General features: G+C 39.9%; 1 protein-coding gene across 1 annotated transcript; it reads right to left on the reverse strand.

Annotated features, from left to right (window-relative positions):
- Positions 1-4,147: 4,147 nt before the first annotated feature.
- LOC308280208 (NACHT, LRR and PYD domains-containing protein 3-like) lies at positions 4,148-21,816 on the reverse strand (the record flags this gene model as incomplete). The annotated part of the gene is made up of 9 exons (XM_080720471.1): positions 4,148-4,358; positions 4,620-4,716; positions 9,712-9,731; positions 9,911-10,084; positions 10,733-10,903; positions 14,007-14,177; positions 14,267-15,920; positions 17,222-17,365; positions 21,777-21,816. 9 exons carry the CDS (start codon positions 21,814-21,816, stop codon positions 4,148-4,150), a joined length of 2,682 nt encoding a protein of 893 aa, XP_080576597.1.
- Between the last annotated feature and the right edge of the window lie 252 nt (positions 21,817-22,068).

Consider the following 22,068-nt stretch of genomic DNA (forward strand, 5'->3'; position numbering starts at 1 on the left):
GCTCACAGCGCGGCACCAAATGCTGCGCTGCAAGCTTGTAGATCTGCTATTTTTTTAAACATTGTGAAATGTGTGCAAATCTTTGAATATATGTATTTTTTAAACGAACATTTTTAACTCAAAGTTTGATTCTGGGGGGTCTCTGGATCTAAATATTTTTAGATGGGGGTCCGTGGCCAAATAAATACATATAATTTTGGGGGTCCTTCACATGAAAATGTTTGAGCACCACTGACATAGAAACGTAGTGTTTTTCAAAAAACCTTAGAAGGATTTGAAATATTCAAATACTAGCACAAACTTTCATGGTTAAAAAAAGATAGCAGATCTACAAACTCGCAGCGCGGAACTCGGTGCCGCGCTGTGAGCTTGTATATCTGCTATTTTTCAATAGTTAAAGCACAAAATAATGCGTAATAATGCGTTCACAGTCTAAAGGGGTTAAACGCCATATGAACCGAATGCCGCGCTGCGAGCTTGTAGATCTGCTATTTTTTGAAACGTGAAAATGTGTGCAAATCTTTGAATGTATGTATTTTTTAAGTGAACATTTGTAACTCAAATTTTGCTTCTGGGGGGTCCCTGGAACTAATTATTTTGAGATGGGTGTCCGACTGTCCGTGGCCAAATACGTATCATTTTGGGGGTCCTTCGCATGAAAAGGTTTGAGCACCACTGACATAGAAACATAGTTTTTTTTTTCAAAAAACCTTAGAAGGATTTGAAATATTCAAATACTTGCACAAACTTTCATGATAAAAAAAATAGCAGATCTACAAGCTCGCAGCGCGGAACTCGGCGCCACGCTGTGAGCTTGTATATCTGCTATTTTTCAATAGTTAAAGCACAAAATATTGTGTAATAATGCGTGGGTTAAACCCCCTATGAAGAACATTCATGGGGGGCCTGCAAACCAAATTGACCCTAACCTAACTGTTACTAGGGCCCAAGGTGGAGGAGCCTTAATTATTTTATACTTTAGCTATTGAAAAATAGCAGATCTACAAGCTCACAGCGCGGCACCAAATGCTGCGCTGCAAGCTTGTAGATCTGCTATTCTTTTAAACATTGTGAAATGTGTGCAAATCTTTCAATATATGTATTTTTTAAACGAACATTTTTAACTCAAAGTTTGATTCTGGGGGGTCCCTGGAACTAAATATTTTGAGACGGGGGTCCGTGGCCAAATGAATACATATCATTTTGGGGGTCCTTCACATGAAAATGTTTGAGCACCACTGACATAGAAACGTAGGGTTTTTCAAAAAACCTTAGAAGGATTTGAAATATTCAAATACTAGCACAAACTTTCATGGTTAAAAAAAGATAGCAGATCTACAAACTCGCAGCGCGGAACTCGGTGCCGCGCTGTGAGCTTGTATATCTGCTATTTTTCAATAGTTAAAGCACAAAATAATGTGTAATAATGCGTGGGTTAAACCCACTATGAAGAACATTCATGGGGGGCCCGCAGTGAATCCTTGTACCCTGGGCCCGGAATTTGGTGTGACGCCCCTATACGGTAGTTACTTCACAGATAAAATTATTACAAAACATACTGTCAAAGGGTACAAATTAAACCAAATTGAAACTAACCCATTTGTCAGAGGGTGCAAATTAAACCAAATTGATCCTAACCTATTTGTAACTGTCAGAGGGTACACATTAAACTAAATTGATCCTGACCTAACTGAGTTACTTGGGCCAAAGGTGGAGGGGCCTGTAATTATTTCATACCTTAGCTATTGAAAAATAGCAGATCTACAAGCTCACAGCGCGGCACCAAATGCTATGCTGCAAGCTTGTAGATCTGCTATTTTTTTAAACATTGTGAAATGTGTGCAAATCTTTGAATACATGTATTTTTTTAAACGAACATTTTTAACTCAAAGTTTGATTCTGGGGGGTCCCTGGAACTAAATATTTTGAGACGGGGGTCCGTGGCCAAATAAATACATATCATTTTGGGGGTCCTTCAAATGAAAAAGTTTGAGCACCACTGATATAGAAATGTAGGGTTTTTTCAAAAAACCTTAGAAGGATTTGAAATATTTAAATACTCGGACAAATTTTAATGATTTAAAAAAGAATTAGCAGATATAAAAAACTCGCAGCGCGGAACTCGGTGCCGTGCTGTGAGCTTGTATATCTGTTATTTTTCAATAGTTAAATCACAAAATAATGTGTAATAATGCGTGGGTTAAACCCCCTATGAAGAACATTCATGGGGGGCCTGCAAACCAAATTGACCCTAACCTAACTGTTACTAGGGCCCAAGGTGGAGGAGCCTTAATTATTTTATACTTTAGCTATTGAAAAATAGCAGATACAGAACCTCAGAGCATGGCACCGAATGCAGCGCTGCGAGCTTGTAGATCTGCTATTTTTTGAAACGTTGTGAAAATGTGTGCAAATCTTTGAATATATGTATTTTTTAAGTGAAAATTTGTAACTCAAATTTTGCTTCTGGGGGGTCCCTGGAACTAAATATTTTGAGATGGGGGTCCGTGGACAAATACATATCATTTTGGGGGTCCTTCACATGAAAAAGTTTGAGCACCACTGATATACTGTAGAAACGTAGGGTTTTTAAAAAAAAAACCTACGTATTTGAAATATTCAAATACTAGCACAAACTCTCATGGTTAAAAAAAGATAGCAGATCTACAAACTCGCAGCGCGGAACTCGGTGCCGCGCTGTGAGCTTGTATATCTGCTATTTTTCAATAGTTAAAGCACAAAATAATGTGTAATAATGTGTGGGTTAAACCCCCTATGAAGAACATTCATGGGGGGCCCACAATGAATCCTTGGTGCGACGCCCCTATACGGTAGTTACTTCACAGATAAAATTATTACAAAACATACTGTCAAAGGGTACAAATTAAACCAAATTGAAACTAACCAATTTGTAAATGTCAGAGGGTACAAATTGAACCAAATCCATTTGCAAATTAAGCCAAATTTACCCTATTCCTAATCTATTTGTAACTGTCAGAGGGTACACATTAAATTAAATTGACCCTAACCTAACTGAGTTACTAGGGCCAAAGGTGGAGGGGCCTGTAATTATTTCATACCTTAGCTATTGAAAAATAGCAGATCTACAAGCTCACAGTGCGGCACCAAATGCTGCGCTGCGAGCTTGTAGATCTGCTATTTTTTTAAACATCGTGAAAATGTGTGTAAATCTTTGAATATGTGTATTTTTTAAACGAACATTTTTAACTCAAAGTTTGATTCTGGGGGGTCCCTGGAACTAAATATTTTGAGACGGAGGTCCGTGGCCAAATAAATACATATCATTTTGGGGGTCCTTCGCATGAAAAGGTTTGAGCACCACTGATATAGAAACGTAGGGTTTTTCAAAAAACCTTAGAAGGATTTGAAATATTGAAATACTAGCACAAACTTTCATGATTTAAAAAAAAAATAGCAGATCTACAAACTCGCAGCGCGGAACTCGGTGCCGTGCTATGAGCTTGTATATCTGCTATTTTTCAATAGTTAAAGCACAAAATAACGCATAGTCTAAATGGGTTAAACCCCCTATGAAGAACATTCATGGGGGGCCCGCAGTGAATCCTTGGTGCGACACCCCTATACGGTAGTTACTTCACAGATAAAATTATTACAAAGCATACTGTCAGAGGGTACAAATTAAACCAAATTTATCCTAACCTATTTGTAAATGTCAGAGGGTGCACATTAAATCAAGTTCTCCCAAACCCATTTGTCAGAGGGTGCAAATGAAACCAAATTGACCCTAACCCATCTGTCAGAGGTTGCAAATTAAACCAAATGGACCCTAACGCATTTGTCAGAGGGTACAAATTAAACCAAATTCATCCTAACCTATTTGTAAATGTCAGAGGGTGCAGATTAAACCAAATGGACCCTAACACATTTGTCAGAGTGCATAAATTAAACCAAATTCATCCTAACCTATTTGTAAATGTCAGAGGGTGCAAATTAAACCAAATGGACCCTAACGCATTTGTAAGAGGGTACACATTGAAACCAAATTGATCCTAACCCATTTGTCAGAGGGTGCAAATTAAACCAAATTGACCCTAACCATTTTGTCAGAGGGTTTTGTAACCCTAACTCCTAACCACCTCATCATCGTTGTCATGGTAACCCTAACCTAACCCTCCTCCTCCTGCTGCTGCTCCTCTCTCTGACACAGAGACACTGAGGCTCCAAGGAAGCACCAGAACCCAGCGTAGAGTGGTTCAGTGAACCTGGACTGGACGGTGTGTATGTGTGTCAGTGAGTCAAACAACACTACTCTGTAGAAGGACAGAGTGCCGGCAGGACAGTCCAAATACACTCCTACTCTGTTGGAGCCAGAGGGACTGACAGGGAGGTCAGTGTACTTGTTATTGTGCCACACTCTGTAACTGTTATCATCACCATAACAATCCAGACACCAGGACTTGTTATTCCATCCAAAGCCACAGTCATCACCACTACCCTGTCTTTTGATTGATCTGTATGACACTGCTATCTTAACATAACTACCACTCCACTCCACCTCCCAGTAAGATCGTCCAATCAGACTCTCTCTACACATCACCTGTGCACAGAATGTAAATCTGTCTGGGTGATGAGGATACTTCTGATCCTCATCCACACATGTCACCTTCCTGTTGCTGTCAGACAGAGAGAGCCTGCTGCATGCCGTGTTTGGATCCAGTGTGAGTTCACACGCACCTGATGAGAGAACGAGATGCAACACAACAACAGTTTACAAACGAATACAACGTAATAATGACGTACAGATGTTATTATTAATAATAATTCTGTTTTTTGTTTTGTATTTAATTTTTCTCACAAACAGGAAGACTGTCCTCCACAGGATACATGAGATACATAACACAAAGCTGACTGTACTGTAATAATTTAGTTTTGTATTTAATTTTTCTCATTTTCCCAACAAATTATTAAAAATAAATGAAAAGGTTATTGAGAAAACACGGTCTGCTCACGTATTAGGAGGGTAGTATGAGTCACCAGAAAAAAAATGGGTTTCAATGAATCTATCATGGTTAAAATGGAGTTTGAAGTTACAATGGGTGTGTATGTGGAGAGGCCCTGAGCCTGCAACATTTACATCAAATATGTAAATACTGAATATAGTAAATTAAAAACTGTCCAGGGTGTTCATAAAAGAGCCTGATTAGATGATAAAGTGACCAAACGTTCACTTTAAGCTGTTCAAAAATAGCCGATCTACAAGCTCACAGATCGCCATACCGTGATGCTCTGTGAGCTTGTAGATCTGCTATATTTTATTTTGTTTTTTTTATGTTTTCACCCAGAAAATGTAGAACTACCTTCTGTATATTGTCATCATTTTCCATATTACAGTACATGTCACACCGTATAATCCTCAGTGTTAATTTAACTCTAAAAAGTAGCCTATGAATATTATGCTAACCCATTTTTAACGCTGAGAGGGTAAAATGGAACCAAATGGGCCCTAACCCATAACTGGGGGGGTACACATTTTACCAAATGCACACTAACCCATTTACTTGAGTGTACAAAAGTAACCAAATGATGCAAACCCATTTGTAACTCTAAATGGGTACAAATTGAACCAAATGTGTACAAAAGTAACCAAATGATGCAAACCCATTTGTAACTCTAAATAGGTACAAATTGAATCAAATGGACCCTCACCCATTTGTAAGTGACACAGGGTACAATTTGAACCAAATGGACCCTCATCTTAAATGAGACCAAAATGATCCTAACCAATTCATGACTCTGAGAGGGTACACATTTAACCGAATGGACCTAAACCCGTTTGTAACTACCAGAGGGTACAAATTGAACCCAATTATGGACCCTAACCCGTTTGTAACTACAAGAGGGTACAAATTGAACCAAATGGACCCCAAGAGGGTGCAAATGGAACCAAATGGACCAACCCATTTATACATCTGAGTGGGAAATGTAACAAAATGGACCCGAACAGCTCATCCGCCCTGCCCGTGACACGAGCGGCTCGACGCGACTCGAACAACGAAATCTCATTAAAACACATTTGTTTCAATGAGACGTTGTCCACCCCTCCTTTTTGCCTGCAGATTCTCTATTGAGCGAGGTTTTGGGGCGATGTCCATAGAGGTAAATGGTTATGTCCCGCCCCCAAACACTTTTTATTATTATTTAATTATTTGATTGGTTGTTGTAAATATTGAAGCAGCTGGCCTCTACTAGCCAAAGCTGGAACAGCAGGCTGGGGGGAACTACATGCACGCGCATAAGAGCGTGCCGCAGGGGTCTACAATAGGGTTCAATGGACGCCGAGTGACGTTCGTGACGTAATTACGTCTCGACGTAACACATTTTGGCACATCTAGATGTGCCGATTTCCCCCACAATGCACCTGGATTAGATACTTCTGCATGCTTCAAAACGCCACTGAGCAACTTGCATTGAAATGAATAGCTGGGGGTGGGGCTATCTCTATACTCTATGGCTGTAACCCATATTATCAGGGGCGTCACAAAGGGGGAGGGCCCAAGGTGGGGGGGGCCTTAATTATTTTATACTTTAGCTATTGAAAAATAGATTTACAAGCTCACAGCGCCTCACTGAGTGCCGCGCTGCGAGCTTGTAGATCTGCTATTTTTGAAAAGTTGTAGAAAAATGCACATCTTTGAATATACCGGTATGTGTTTTTAAGCGATAATTTGTAACTTAAATTTTGCTTCTGGGGGTCTCTGGAACTAATTGTTTTGAGATGGGGGTCCGTGGCCAAATACATATCATTTTGGGGGTCCTTCACATGAAAAAGTTTGAGCACCACTCAAATAGAAACGTAGGTTTTCAACAAACCTTAGAAGGATTTTAAATATTCAAAGACTTGCACAAAGATTTTTCAAAAAAGGCAGATCTAAAAGCTTGCAGAGCGGAACTCGGTGCCCCGCTTTGAGCTTTTATATCTGCTATTTTTCAATAGTTAAAGCACAAAATAATGCGTAATAATGCGTTCCCAGTCTAAATGGGTTAAACCCCCTCCCCTTATGAAGTACATTCATGGGGGGCCCGCAGTGAATCCTTGTACCCAGGGCCCAGAATGTGGTGGGACACCCCTGCATATTATTATACGGGTTATAAATCTCAGTCGGTACAAATGGAACATAACCCATTCATAATTCTGAATCTCCTATTTTTAACTGTCAGAGGGTACAAATTAAACCAAATTGATCCTATCTCCTAACCACCTCGTCGTCGTTGTTGTAACCCAAACCTAACCTGGAACCAATGGACCCTAACTCATTCATAACTCTGAATGTCTGTGTGTGGATTTTGGGTATTTAATTTAGATAAATTAAAACTGATGTTTATGTCATGAGTTCATCCACACAGAACATGAATATAATGCAGAAATAAACAAAAACATTTTCAGAAACAAATTTGAGTTTTCACCATGAATAAAACCAACCTGTATGAATGACACATCACCACATTAAGAGTTAGATGAGAAATAAGCATGTCACATTTGACCTTGAGAGGGTACAAGTGTAACCAAATGGACCCTATCTCATGCAGTGGTGGAAAGTAACTAAATACATTTACACAAGTACTGTATGTATAATATGGAGGTACATGTACTTTACTTAGGTAGGCCTACTCCCATTTTACTTAATACGTTTTTATTTTTATTTTAAATGTTAAATAACGTTAGTTACTAGTTATTTGCATTTACATTAATAATTAAAAACATTAATTAACCACAGCAGTATTGTACACTCCTTCTGAGCATCAGTGAAGCCTTTGACCTCTGTTAATTTACAGCAGTATTTGTAAATAGCAGATTTAAATATTTAACCAAAGAACAATCACTGTTTTAGTAACAAATAAATAAATAAATAAATAGACAAATAAATAAATATAATGTTATTATTATTTTGCTTTTACTCCACTATGTCTCAGGGGAAAATATTGTAATTTACTGCATAGCAATTATTTCAAAACTTTAGTTAGGCCTTCTAGTTACTTTGTAAAATTTGATTACCTTTTTATTATTACAAAACACACATTCACCACTTAAGCACTATTGAATCAATCATCTGTGGACCCCCCAAAATAATTACTGTGGTCCTCCAGTTTGGGAAGCAATGCTATGGAGCATAGCAGTGGCATTATGAATGTGACCACGTATTCCAGTAGCAAAGAATTTTATTTATTGCTTAAATATATGTATATTATATATTCAAAGATTTGAACACATTTCAGAAATAGCAGATCTACAAGCTCATAGTGCGTCACTTGGTGCCACGCTGTGAGCTTGTATATCTGCTATTTTTTAAGTAGTATCTGCTATTTTTTAAGTATAAAACATGGTTGAATTGATTGTGACGCTACATTGACTTATCTTTCATGGGACCCCCTGGTACTCCCCCAAGGACCCCTGGAGGTCCCTGGACCCCACTTTGAGAACCAATGTGCTATTATAAGGCTTAAAAATAAAATGACAGATGCTTTACTGGTTTTAATGGACACATTCAACTAATACAAATCAAAGCAGATTGAGCACATTCCATTTCATCTCAGTGCTCAGTTGCCCATTAACCCATTAAGGCCCGGAAAGCCTATGAAACCGAGAAGCATCTGTGACATTTTTTACATTTTTTGAATACAATTTTGAAGATTTCCAGTCCATGCCTTACCCCTTATCCCTAAACGTCTTTGCCTTTTTTTTTTTTTACTATATTTGAAACATTTTTAAATACTTCAAATAGCTGATCTACACCAACACATTGTGAGCTTGTAGATCAACTATTTTAATTTTTTTTTTTTTTTTCTTTTCTCAAAATAGTAAAAAATGGCAAAAGAGTTTACGGATAAGGGGTAAGGCATGGACAAAAATAGGGTCCCTACTCTCATAGAATACAACCCGCTCGCCAAAAGCAAGACAGATATTTCGCCAGGTGCTCGCACAACTTTCGCCCGACTTTTGCCCAGGAATTACCCATTCATATTGAGAGATGTAATGTAAAACTCCAGGCGAACGGACAGGCAGGGGAACAGACTTATATACTTATACTTATCTTAAGCATGGAGATTCATCATACGCTGCCTGGATATCAGTCTGGACTGGTTTAAGTTTTATTCACTACAGAAATGCGTTGATGTTAAAAAGAAATTGTACTTTGTAATTTGTACTTTTGAATACTTGTTATTTTTAAAAGCAAATACCACAATTCAGTGTAACACTACTGATCTGAGAGTGTACAAATGGAACCACTTGGAACCTATAACCCATTTTTACTTTTACTGTGAAGCTGTGTTTCACCCTCAAGCCTATTGCGCTACTGTGCTGTATGACGGCAGAATGTGTTGCTTCTCAATTTTTTACTGCATGCTCATAACATTCAATCTTTAGATATCAACATTTGGTATTGAATGATGGGGGATTTTTCAGTAATCGAGATATTGAATATCTTCAATGAATGACTGTCATCTGATGGGAGAACAAGATACAATACAGCACCAGTTTACAAAGTATAAATAATATGATATCCTATCCTACGTCCTACAACCCTATGCTACCATTCCTACTACTTTCCTACAATTAACTGAAACCTCTGACTGGATGTAATTGCTGGATATGTGCTGTTTCGATTCAATGAATAAAACAGAATACACACTTACTTAATGTCCACTTCCTCAAACCTGGTGTCAGCCTACACTCTCCAGCATGGTGAACACTGTGGGAGAGGGAGAAATATAGTCAGGCCTGTATTTTCCCTTTGACAATAAAACAATATGATAAGGATTTCACTCTATTAAACATTAAACAATACTATACTGTACACGATCACAGTTATAGTGTACTGTAAACCTACTAGAGCATATTGACACTGAGTGGAATCAAGTGCCTCCATACCTAAGCGTCTCAAGGCTGCAGTGAGGATCCTTCTGTCTAGCAGACAGTAGCGCCGCTCCTCGCTCTCCTGGATGGTTGTAGCTGATGGTCAACGCTTTCAAATGGGAGGGGTTGGAGGTCAGAGCTGAGTCGAGGGAAGAACAGCCTTTTTCTGTGACCCCACAGCCTGACAAACTATACACACACACACACACACACACACACACACACACACACACACACACACACACACACACACACACACACACACACACACACACACACACACACACACACACACACACACACACACACACACACAGAGAGAGAGAGAGAGAGAGAGAGTAGTGCAGTAGTTAAATGCCTGTTGACTTGTTCTACCTGTCGCAAGGCCATGCTGTGTGTGACCTTTGACTGTGAGCTGTGATAAAAGCACACACACCCATGCACACAGAATATTTAATTACCTCAGAGTGGGTTATGATGAATGTGCACTTTATTTTTCTTTACCTTTGACTTTAATACAGTTAAAATTCTTAAATATCTTTGTTAGTGTTATTATTTCTGCTATAATAATGAGGAAGTGGCAAGAACCAAAACCACTCGTACTATGAGATGTACACATTTATCTTTAATCTTTGAATTATTTCATCTGGAGTACATAAACATTGCCTCCTCTACACTGACATGTTCCTATGATGGCTGTGTATTGTGTGTTGTGTATTTTGTGTATTGCAGTGTGTTGTGTATTGTGCAGATTTTGCCCGGCAGTCTAATACTCCCAACATTCAATCTCAGCACAAATATGTGAGCATAAAATATGATCACATGATACTTACTGACCTGAGAGTTTCCAGTATACAGTGCTTACTCGCCAGTCCAGTAGAAAGCAGATCCACGCCACTATCCTGTAGATCGTTGTTACTGAGGTCAATCTCTCTCAAACTCAAGCTGGAGCTGAGAACTGACGATAACTCCTTACAACATCTCTCTGAAAGGTTACAGCCACTCAGCCTGGAGAAAGAAAAAGAATGATAATTGTATTTTATGTTCTATTAAAATAAAATAACAATCTTGAATCTGACCAGTTGAAGGACAACTTAGTTTTTTTTAGAAAAGGGTTCATATTTTAGATTGTAATTAGAGAAAAGAAAAGGTGAGCCTTAAAATGTTTTCATTTGCGTACAAGTAGCTAAATATGTCTTCTTAGACACAATAAGCCAGCAGTTTCTTTATTACTATTTACAGTAACACTTCTAGCCCCCTCACATCCAATACTGTCACATACTGTACAAATGTGACTAGGTCTGGTACTTTGTTCCTTATGTCTGCATTGGTCATTTTTCTTTTTTGTACAGATTATCCAAGTACAGAATCTAAGCTTTCATATGATGTATCATTTGTTGAAATTGGAGCATATTTGAAGAAGTTATGGACATTTTAAACTTGTTGCACCATAAAACCCAAAGTGCTTAAAATGCCATTTGAATGCAAGGAACATTTTTGACACCTCTAGGTAGCCAGAAGTGGGTGTGACAATGGGAGGGACAATAGGTACTTACCTACACCCCTAAATCACTCCCCCCAAGTCAAACCACACCCACAGTGGTATAGCTGTCAACTTCAAATGTACTTTTATTCCACTACAATTATTTAAAACTACTATTTAGTAGTAGACCTGTGGTAATATATTGTGCTATAGTGCTTGCAGCCATGTCACAAATAGTGGCCAGTGGTCTTTTCTACCTCCTCCCCTCCTTATATGCTCATCCTGTCATTTTCTCCTTTTTGTAGTTTTTATTTTTCACTAAAATAGTGTATTACAAAAGAAAAGGTTTTAACAGTGTAAGTCTATTACAAAAGAAAGTGTTTACAGTGTACTCTTTAACATCGGCTACGAAGCGTGCGGAGCATCTGCTGTACACAGCTAATAGTCCAGTCATTATATGAAAAAACCTAAAACAAATTGCAATAGTACTATAGTAAGTGAAGGTAGGTAGGTCGTTTTCCTTGGGACTTTTTTTCTCTCACCAAGGACATATTGAGGATACAAAATCAGTTGAGTTTGCTACTATTGCAATTTGTTTTAGGTTTAGCCTAATTTTGGCCTAAAATTACTGGACTATAAAGCAGACAGCTAAAGCAGAAGCACGGTCTTCTACAGTTTGGATCAATTGATTTACACGTTTTATTTCTTGGGAGCATTAGCAACACAGAGCACTTTTGCAGCCCGTTTTGTAGTAAGAACGTGGGAAGCGGCGGGCGGGCTTGCAAAACACACTTTTTAGGGCACTCTAGCTCGGACACAGAACGGAGAAACGTGTCCGTTCATGGGCTGCAGCTTCTCATAATAAACAGCCAGCGCTAACGCTATAGCGTATCTCGCAGGTCGGCCACTCGTCTGTAGTAAAACATAAAGCCCCGCCGTTCTCGAACGCTTCTTGCCTTTTGTGAACATTATATCCAAAAAGTAAAGGTCCTATGCCGGTCTCTCATCTGTTTACTTCATAAGCGTGGAAGAAAATCGAAGCAGCTTGTTGAAATAAAGTTTATATCGCTAATTTTGTCAGCCGGTCCTTTGTTTTTAGACACGCTACCTACCCTGGTCACGTGGTATAGACACAACGAATACTAGTGGGGAAAATAATGCACCGGCTGACAAAATGAGCGATATAAACTCTTTATTTCAACACGCTGATTGGATTTTCTTCCACGCTTGAAAGGTAAACAGTTGAGAGAGGTGTATAGGACCTTTACTTTTTGGACAGAATGTTCACAAAGGGTAAGAAGCGTTCGTGAGCGGTGGGGTTTTATTTTTTACCACAGACGAGAGGCTGAGATGTGAGATACGCTGTCCATTACGAGAAGATCTGTGTTTTTTCCCGCAGGACAGAGAAGGCAGCTTTTCTTTTCTTTTTCTTCTTTTTTTGGTTGTAGGCTACTGTGTTAAGCAGAAGCCTACTATGATTTGTAATGTAAACGCTGAGTAAGTGAGTTCAGAGTCTCTCAGCAGTTTATTTATTTAATGCTTAAAGACAATTAATAAACCGTGAGGAGGAGGAGGAGACGCTTGACGCTATGTCACCAATGAGCCCTTACGAGGCAGGAACGGCTGCGCACCCTTTCGGCTGTACATAAAAAAAAATACATCCTTCCAGAATACTGTCTTCAGCAAACCGTTAACATTAGCGAGATAAAGTTAGTTACAGTGTAGACTGTTTACAAGCAGATAGCACGCTGTATGGGCGTGCTGAAATACGAGACAATGCATTCCTTAGACCAATCGCGCTCCCGTGAAATCGCTATGCAAATCTAAAGAGCTCTGTTCTCCGCCTCCTAAAACAGCAGTAAAACTCTCCCAAAGCAAGGCAACTTTGCTACACTAATGTTGCCATTTAGCGACCTTAACAAAGATATCTTATGGAATGAAAACCCTCTAATATATTCAAACTGTGTTTATATAAAAAAAAACGAAAAACAAAGACAAAACTAAATCACTCTTGTTTTCGCGTTTTCTGACTTTTAAAATTGCCGACATTAGGACGGTTCCTCCAGCCTCGGACACAAATATGCATATAATATTTAAAGTAAGACCCATGCACACAGAAGAAGTACCTCAGTGTGTCATGATGAATGTACATGTTACTTTATTTCATTTTATTTGCCTTTGTCTTTACTACAGTTATGAGTCTTAATTATCTTCTTTTAGTGTTATTATTGCTGCTGAAATAATGAGGAATTGGCAGGAACCAAAACCACTCATATTATGAAATGTAACAATATACACCTTTAATCTTTAATTTATTTCACCTTGAGTACATAAACATTGCCTTCTCTACACTGACATGTTTACTATGATGGCTGTGTATTTGCTTGTAGTGTAGCACTCAATGGTCTTCTTTTTTTACATTAGACCTATTTCCTGTTGTGTGGTGTGGTATATTGTACTGTGTTGTGTTTTCTGTGTATTGCAGTGTGTTGTGTATTGTGCAAATTGTGTCTGTGCCCTGCAGTCTAATACTACCAACATTCAATCTCAGCACACACACGTGATCATAATATTTGATCACATGATATTGAATCTAACTAGTTACTATCAGTGCACCTGCTTACTGACCTGAGAGTTTCCAGTATACAGTCTTTACTAGCCAGTCCAGCAGAGAGCAGATCCACTCCGCTATCTTGTAGATCGTTGTTACTGAGGTCAATTTCTCTCAAACGGAAGCTGGAGCTGAGAACTGACGATAACTCCTTACAACATCTCCCTGAAAGGTTACAGCCACTCAGTCTGAAAAAAAGGATTTATGATTTTTTATTAAAAAATAAATAATAATAAACATAATCTTGAATCTAATCAGTTATTATCAGTCCACTCACAGGGCTGTCTTGGAGGCTTTGACAACTGGCAACAGCCTCAGAAGACACTTCTCTGAGGCAGAGTATTTCTTCAGGTCAAATACGTCCAGTTCCTTTTCTGATGACAGCAAGATGAAGACTAGAGCTGACCACTGCGCAGGAGAGAGCTTGTCTGTGGAGAGACTTCCTGAACTCATGGACTGTTGGATCTCCTCCACTAGAGAATGGTCATTCAGCTCGTTTAGACAGTGGAATAGATTGATGCTTCTCTCTTGGGAGGGATTCTTCCTGATCATCTTCTTGATGTACTCAATGGTCTTCTTATTGGCCTTGGACCTATCTCCAGTCTTCACATCAAGCAGTCGTTGTAAGAGAGTCTGATTGGTCTCCAATGAGAGGCCCAGCAAAAAACGCAGGAACAAGTCCAGGTGGCCATTGGGACTCTTTAAGGACTTGTCTACAGCACTCTGGTAGAAGTGCTCTTCCTTGTCTCTGAATAGCTTTGGCAACTTGGAGGTTGACAGTACGTTGTCACCTTTGTTGATGAATGAAACATAGGCATAAAGAGCAGCCAGAAACTCTTGAACACTCAGATGGACAAAGCAGAACGTCTGGTCCTCGTATAGCCCATACTCCTCTTTCACGATATTTGTGAAAATCCCTGAGCACACAGCAGCATCTCTGATATCAATGCCATACTTTTTCAGGTCTTCTTTTGTGAAGATCAGGTTGCCATTTTCTAGCTGGTCAAAGGCCATTTTTCCCAGAGACAGAATGATATCGCTGTTCTGGTTGCTGTTGGTATACTTTTCATCTTTCTTTTTGGATTGATCCACTGTGAAGTGGATAAACATCGCAGCCAGGGTGTTAGGTGTTGCCCCTTTCTCATACTGTTCTCCTTTTCTTAACGCATTCTCCAGAACAGTAGCAATGATAGAGCAGAAGACTGGGATGTGGCACAAGATGTAGAGGCTTAGGGATTCCTTGATTTGTGACAAGATTGTTTTGGCCACATTCTTATCACTGAATCTCTTCATGAAATACTCTTCTTTTTGAGCATCGGTGAAGCCTTTGACCTCTGTCATCCTGTGAACATAATCAGTTATCTTCTGATCGGCTGCTGCAGGTCGAGTGGTTATCCAGAGTTGAGCAGAGGGTAGCAGGTTCCCCATGATGAGGTTTGTCACCAACACATCCATGGAGGCCGGCTTTGTGACATCGGTCAAGATCTCATTGTCCTTGAAGCTTAAAGGAAGCCGACTTTCATCCAACCCATCAAGGGTGATCATAACTCCGGACCCGTCGGGGCCACAGATTTCTTCCATCTTGGTTTCACCAAAGTACTGATGAAGAAGCTCCATCAAGCTGAAAACCTCGTCCTTCTTCCTATTCAGCTCTCGGAAAGTGAATGGAAACATGAATTGGACATTCTGGTCGGCTTTGTCTTCTGCCCAGTCCAGAGCACGCTTATTTGCTAAGACTGTTTTACCAATGCCAGCCACTCCTTTCGTCATCACTGTTCTGATTGGGCCCTTTTCTCCAGGTAATGTTTTGAACATGTCCCCCATGCTGATGATCTTGTCTGGTTCTGCTGGTTGCATGGATGCTGGTGCAATCTGTCTGACCTCATGTTCTTTATTGACCTCGCCACACCCACCCTTTGTGACATAGATGTCTGAGAAAATGTCATTCAGAAATGTTTGTTTCCCTTTTTTTGTATACAAAACCTGAAACTTCTCCCTCAGTTTAGACTTGAATCGTTGTTGATACACAGCAGCAGGAATTTCTAAAGGACAAAAGAAAAAAGGACATCATTAAGGGCATGTTATGGTAATTATGGAACACAAATGATAAGGGTTGGTGACAGGGACGTGCTGGCCATTGGGAAAAGCGGGACAACTCCCGAACAGTCGGTTCATTACCGGCCGGTCCAAAATAAAATGTCGGCCTTCGTTCCATTTTGGGGGCTGGGCGGCCAACAAAGTAAATCGTCACTGTCGGGCAGAAACCTTGTATCTCCAAGTTTCAAATGTATGCATTTTTCATCATACAACGCCTCGCGGTTTGAGGCGTTGTGTGCTTGTAGATCGGCTGTTTTCACTAGTTTAAATCATTTTTAAAATGATAAATACAAAACAAACGGTTTTGGACATACAAGGTTTCCACCCGACAACAACGAAATATAACTCATGTATAGTAATTGGCCCACTGGCTTGTCACTTGTCATGATCTGAAATCTTTGAGTAGCAGCAGCGCTATAGAGAGAGATCTCTCTCTATAGCGCGCAATGAGGGACTCTCCAACTCTTTTTCCCGGGCTGAATCAGGGGCCCAGCATGTCCCTGGTTGGTGATTCTCAAGTTAACCGCTTAAACTCTACTTAGTTGACCATATTCATGTGGCTTTGAAATTTAGTTGACCTGATTCCAAAGGGCTAAACTAAATATAGCTTTGCTGAAAATAGATAGAAACTCACAACGCATCACGGTGGTGATGCTGTGCGGTGTGAGCTCCTAGATTGGGTATTTTTGCCGACTGTTCATCTCATAAGGCTAGTGCTAATAATATCATAACTGATCAAATTTAGATTGCCCCCCCCCCCCCCCCCCATCAAGAAGACTATAGGATAATATCCCTAAGCAATAACAAGTGACAATCTACTATACTCCCAGTGTTTATTGTAGGGTTGTTCAAATGTATCACGTGTTGTCATCACTTTGTGATATTGTGATAATGATGTAAATTAAGACTTTCTTACTGATCTCGGCAGGCTTCTTAGCTGAGACTTCGGATGGCTGTGCAGATCCTGCATATGGAGAAGACGATAATGAAGTGGACTCAGTGAGTGGACATGACAATCATGAAATGGGACTTTCTTCATTATGGCATTATGCCAATATGACATTCATATCTTTACAGTAGAAAATATCACATTAGCCTACATTGTTCCTCTTGTGGAGCAGACTAAAATATGTACCTCTGTCTCCGTCTGATGAGGAGCTGACATTGATGTTGATGTTGACAGAACCACCAATGTGACCAGAGATGTTAGGATACATCACTATGCCTCCACTCTGGGCGTTGACTTGAGTTGGAGGAACTGCAGGTAACACTGAAGGACCTGCACAATACAATCATCAGCGTTAATAACATTTGCTGAGTGTAAAAATTATCCCATCAAATGTTACAAACTTTCAGAGACAACAAGTAAATGCAATAACTTCAGTTTTACATGACTAACACAAATTAATGCACTTTGTAAAATCAGAGGAGGATTTAAAACAACCTCTGGGCTGATAAAATACACATACAGACATTGAACAAGGGACACACACATTCATATGAATCCATGTAACTTATGTAGCTATACAGCATTTTTGAATAATTCATTTAACTGTTCCTGAAAGAAAATCAAACTCTTTCTTATAATAATGTGTCACAGCAGTCAGTAGTGTCACTAGGCTTATTTTCTTTAAAACATAAGATAGGGTAATGTATTCTTTCTTTTCAAATGCCATTGTTACCTGGACAGTCCTCATCTGACTTAACAGGAAGTTGAAGTTGCTCCATTGTGTTCAGGATCACGTGTCTTCACTCTGTCACCCATTGATACACATTTACATTTACTCAATTGATCTCTTAGACATAATATAAAGGGGAAATAAATAGATATAATATATACAGGATAAAAAGCCATAAACAGTCACTCACTGTTTCCATTGGCATGATGTTTATTGTAGTAGGTCAGGTGGTGTAGTTCTACAATATGTCCAATAGATGGTGCACATGTTCTACATTGAATAAGAAAGATACAAATAGTGAAAGATCAAACAAAGTTATTTTTTAAAGTAGAAATATGGATTGTTGTTGAAGGGGGTTGTGTAACATGGTGCCTCTTTGGTCCTGAAGCACTTCATATTTATATTTCAAAACCGTTCAAACAGTCATTAAATAAAAGCCTTATTCAAATATAGTGAAAATAACAGATCACAACTCACAATGTGAGGTGTTGCGAGCTTGCAGATCTGCTATTTTCACTATTACTGATTGACTGCTAGTTGAACATTTTTGGAAAACATTTTGCTAAATTCCACCAGGAGTGTTGCATTGTGTCACCGCCATCGCTTCCTTATGTTCCACCTGCTCCTGTACTTTTTTCAGAGAAGGCACAATATTTATGGATTCATGCAGCTACAGCTTAATGTGGCCACATTGAGTGGTGCTAGTCGTTTTAATAAATGTATCTGTCATGTGAATGAACATTGCAGTACAAGTGTGTGTGTCTCTTTAAGAGACTCTACTGAGCGGTGCACGCAGCGGAAGCATTAGTTGGTTGCTATACACAACAGCAGATGCAACATGTGTTATGAGGAGCGTTAATAAACAACCTCTGTAGTTAAAGTATACGTTGCCACGAGTGAGTTATTATATCGGTCATGGTGTCAGAAGTCAAGCGGTGAAGATGGCCAAGTTTAACCCTCCCGACAACTTTACTGTAATTAAAGGACCTGTTCAACCATTTCCAAACTATCTTCATATACTGTTATTGGTTCTAATGCTCATTGTAAGATAGCATGGCACCCTTTTTGTCTTTCCACTCTGTCTCTGAGGAAGGCTGTGGACAGTTCTGAAACCCAGGGCCGGTTCCTGGCATAAGCAAGGGCCACACCCACTAAGGGCAGCCAAATCACAGGGAGAAGGTGTCATTCAAAGATGCCCGTATCTGGCCGGATCCAAAAAGAAGAAACAAAGAGAAAACAAAAAACAAAAACACAAACATTTTCGGTGGGGGAGCCACCGAAAATAATCCCCCTCTCAATTACTGACTTGCTACTGAGCTGAAACTATTCAGTAATAGAGGGGGGGATCTATTCCCTCCCACAGGGGAGAAATTATGGGATCTCTGAGGTGTGATTTCTGACAGCAGCCCCAGCAGGGGGCTCACAAATACTAATGTTGGTACATTTTGGGTGTCTGCTGAGCAGGAGATGGAGTTTATGGAGAGATTTAATTTAGTCTACACAACCGCAAACCTTGTTTTTTGCCTAGTGAACCTATCCTAGCCAACAACGTTTTACTCCAATACAATTATTTGACACCTTTAGTTTATGCGTATTTGATCATTAACTCTTTTACTGCCACAGAATTTAACAAAAAGCTCCATCCACTGCCAGCTAAATTTGAGAATTGTCGCTCATCTTTGAAGGCCTACTGGAGAAAATTGGCTTTGACTATAAAGACAACAATTATATGGCAACGAAGAATAGAATGTCTACTTTGCAACAGAAAAAGATTTCGTGTTTTTATCATGTTCTATTCATTAGCTAGAGGCTGCAGAATATGGCCTAAAAAACAGCTCTTTGAGAACATAAAGCTGAGAAAAATGCATATTTGTGAAGGAGACATTTTCAGGCAGAAATCTCTCTTTAGCCTTTTATTGCTGGCTTCAGTAACATCACACGTATGATCAGTGGTTGTTTACAAACAAATTCAAAAAAATAAAAACAAGTGTTTTTTTTTTTTACACACTTTTAGTGTGTAAGAGCAGTAAGCGCAGTGCAGAACATTGACAGTGACATGAGCTTTTCAGCCTGAATCCTGCTTCAGCTTTCAGGGTTTTCTTTATCTCACACTTTTTAGGTTGAAGTACAGTACAAATGATTGATGAAAATAAAAAAATAAAATATAACACAACATTTTAGACACTAGAACTCAATTGTAATACTGCAAATGGAAAAAGGTTGGGGCCTACCCGTCCTTACACAGGCCTCAACCACTACATGTCTACAGAGTGTGTGTGTGTGTGTGTGCGCGCGTGCACGTGCGTGTGCGTGTGCGTGTGTGTGTGTGTGTGTGTATGTGTGTGTGTGTGGGGCTCCATTCTGTTTCACTCCAGCCAGGCTCCTCCGGAAGGGCTCCGCCGGGTCTGCTGAACTCTGCACCCCTACCACGTACACAAGCCCATGGTCGATCTGTAAATTATACAAATACATAATTACTATAAAATACATGAAAAGTAGTACACCTCCAAGCTCACAACGCGTCACAGCAGAATGCGTGGAGGAGCCTACTATTTTCATCAGAAGGCCGTTTTAGAAATTTCAACCCCTGCCTCTCTAACATTCTATGCACTTCCCTGCTTACCACACAAATATATATAAAAATATATATAGTAAAAACAGCATTCATGGTCTGGAGAGGGCACTTTTTACAGATGGATAAAAGTCAGGGGCTCAAGCCCCCTTTGATATCTATGTGAGCATGTGCCTGGTGCTAAGTCTGATTTACAGAAAAAAGTGTTTTGTTCTTTACCTATCCTTGTCCTTGGACGACTATGATGTGGCAATGAAGAAGTAGGCTCATCATCGTCGACTCATCATCTAAAATTATAGCCAGGAAAATATCAAAAAGTTTATATGTAAACAAATCAATTTACAATTTTGACATTTAGCAAATGACTTACAATAAGTTCATATGTAATACATAAAATGCAGATATAGTAAATAGTTACCATGCATTTACTGTCACAGTGAAATGCCCTTTATACCCTGTATGTATATATATAATGGCACAATGCAACATAGCTCCGTTTACACAAAGCTGTACTCCCTCCAACTGTATATAGGCTATCTTCCCCATTTTCAACTGTTTTTATTTATAACACTTGCTTTGGCAATGTAAACTGTTTTCTCATGCCAATAAAGCTCCTTTGAATAGAATTGAATTGAAAGGCTACATCATCATCATCAGCGGTGTTACTGATGTTACATCATGATGATGTTACATCAGCTACTGATGATGATGATGATGATGATGACGACGACATAGCGAGGTGGGTGCGGGGCGCCCACCGTACGTGCATAGTACGTGCACGTGCCCCACGTGCACCACACGTAAAAAGAAACCTCTCCCTCTCTCACACACACACACGCATCGTACGCACGCACACACAAACTAAGCCAATAAATCCTAAATTCCCATCAATTAAAAAATCCTAGTAGCTGTGCAGTGCACCGTACACTACACGCAGTACGTGCACGCGCGTGATAGGAACTCCACGTGTGTCCTGTATAGCGACAAAAACAAACGCATGCACTTGGATCCTAACTCTATGCTAGGATCAAATTGCTGATCCGGTCCGGATACGGAAACATTTCTTGCATGTATGTGTACGTGTAAATAGCCGGATGCAGTAGGCGGGCTCTAGACCGGATCCCACTGGTTTATTCGCAATAGAGATCACTCAGACCATGGTCTGATTGACAAGCCTCGGCTTGAGGCTTGAGCCTGCAGGCTTCATCACGGATGCGGTGGAAAGAACGCCTGAAGCGATGTTATCACATACAGTATACATACATGCAGATGCACTGGATTTAAGTCTTACCACTTTGGACAGTAGAATCATGGCCATCGTCCAGTGAGTCTCTGCCTCTGTACGTCTGGCTGTTGAATGGGTGGCGGCGGTCACGGCGGGCTCTCTGCTGCGCCGAAGATGTAGTGTTATAGGGATCCATCCAGCACGGGGGTCTCACTCTCAGGAGTGTCAGGTACGGCGGGGGTCTCCGAGTCCATATCGGGATATCAGGAGGCTCTAGATCCACTTTTTGACCCGGTTCTTCGCGACCAACGGCGCCAAGAAATGGAATATGTTTCTCTTCAAAGCCAACGGCTACACTACAGGAATCTTTTTCTCTTCTTCTTCATCATCATCATCACGACCACCACCACCATTCGTGGGCGCTGCTGGGTCACCAACGCGGGTAGGTTGTAATCCTAAAGTTTGTTGTCGAAACTTTCCTTCCGTGGATCTGCTGCTGTCTGCGA

Source organism: Nannobrachium achirus (genome assembly GCF_963921795.1).
Source record: "Nannobrachium achirus genome assembly, chromosome: 24".
Lineage (NCBI taxonomy): Eukaryota > Metazoa > Chordata > Actinopteri > Myctophiformes > Myctophidae > Nannobrachium > Nannobrachium achirus.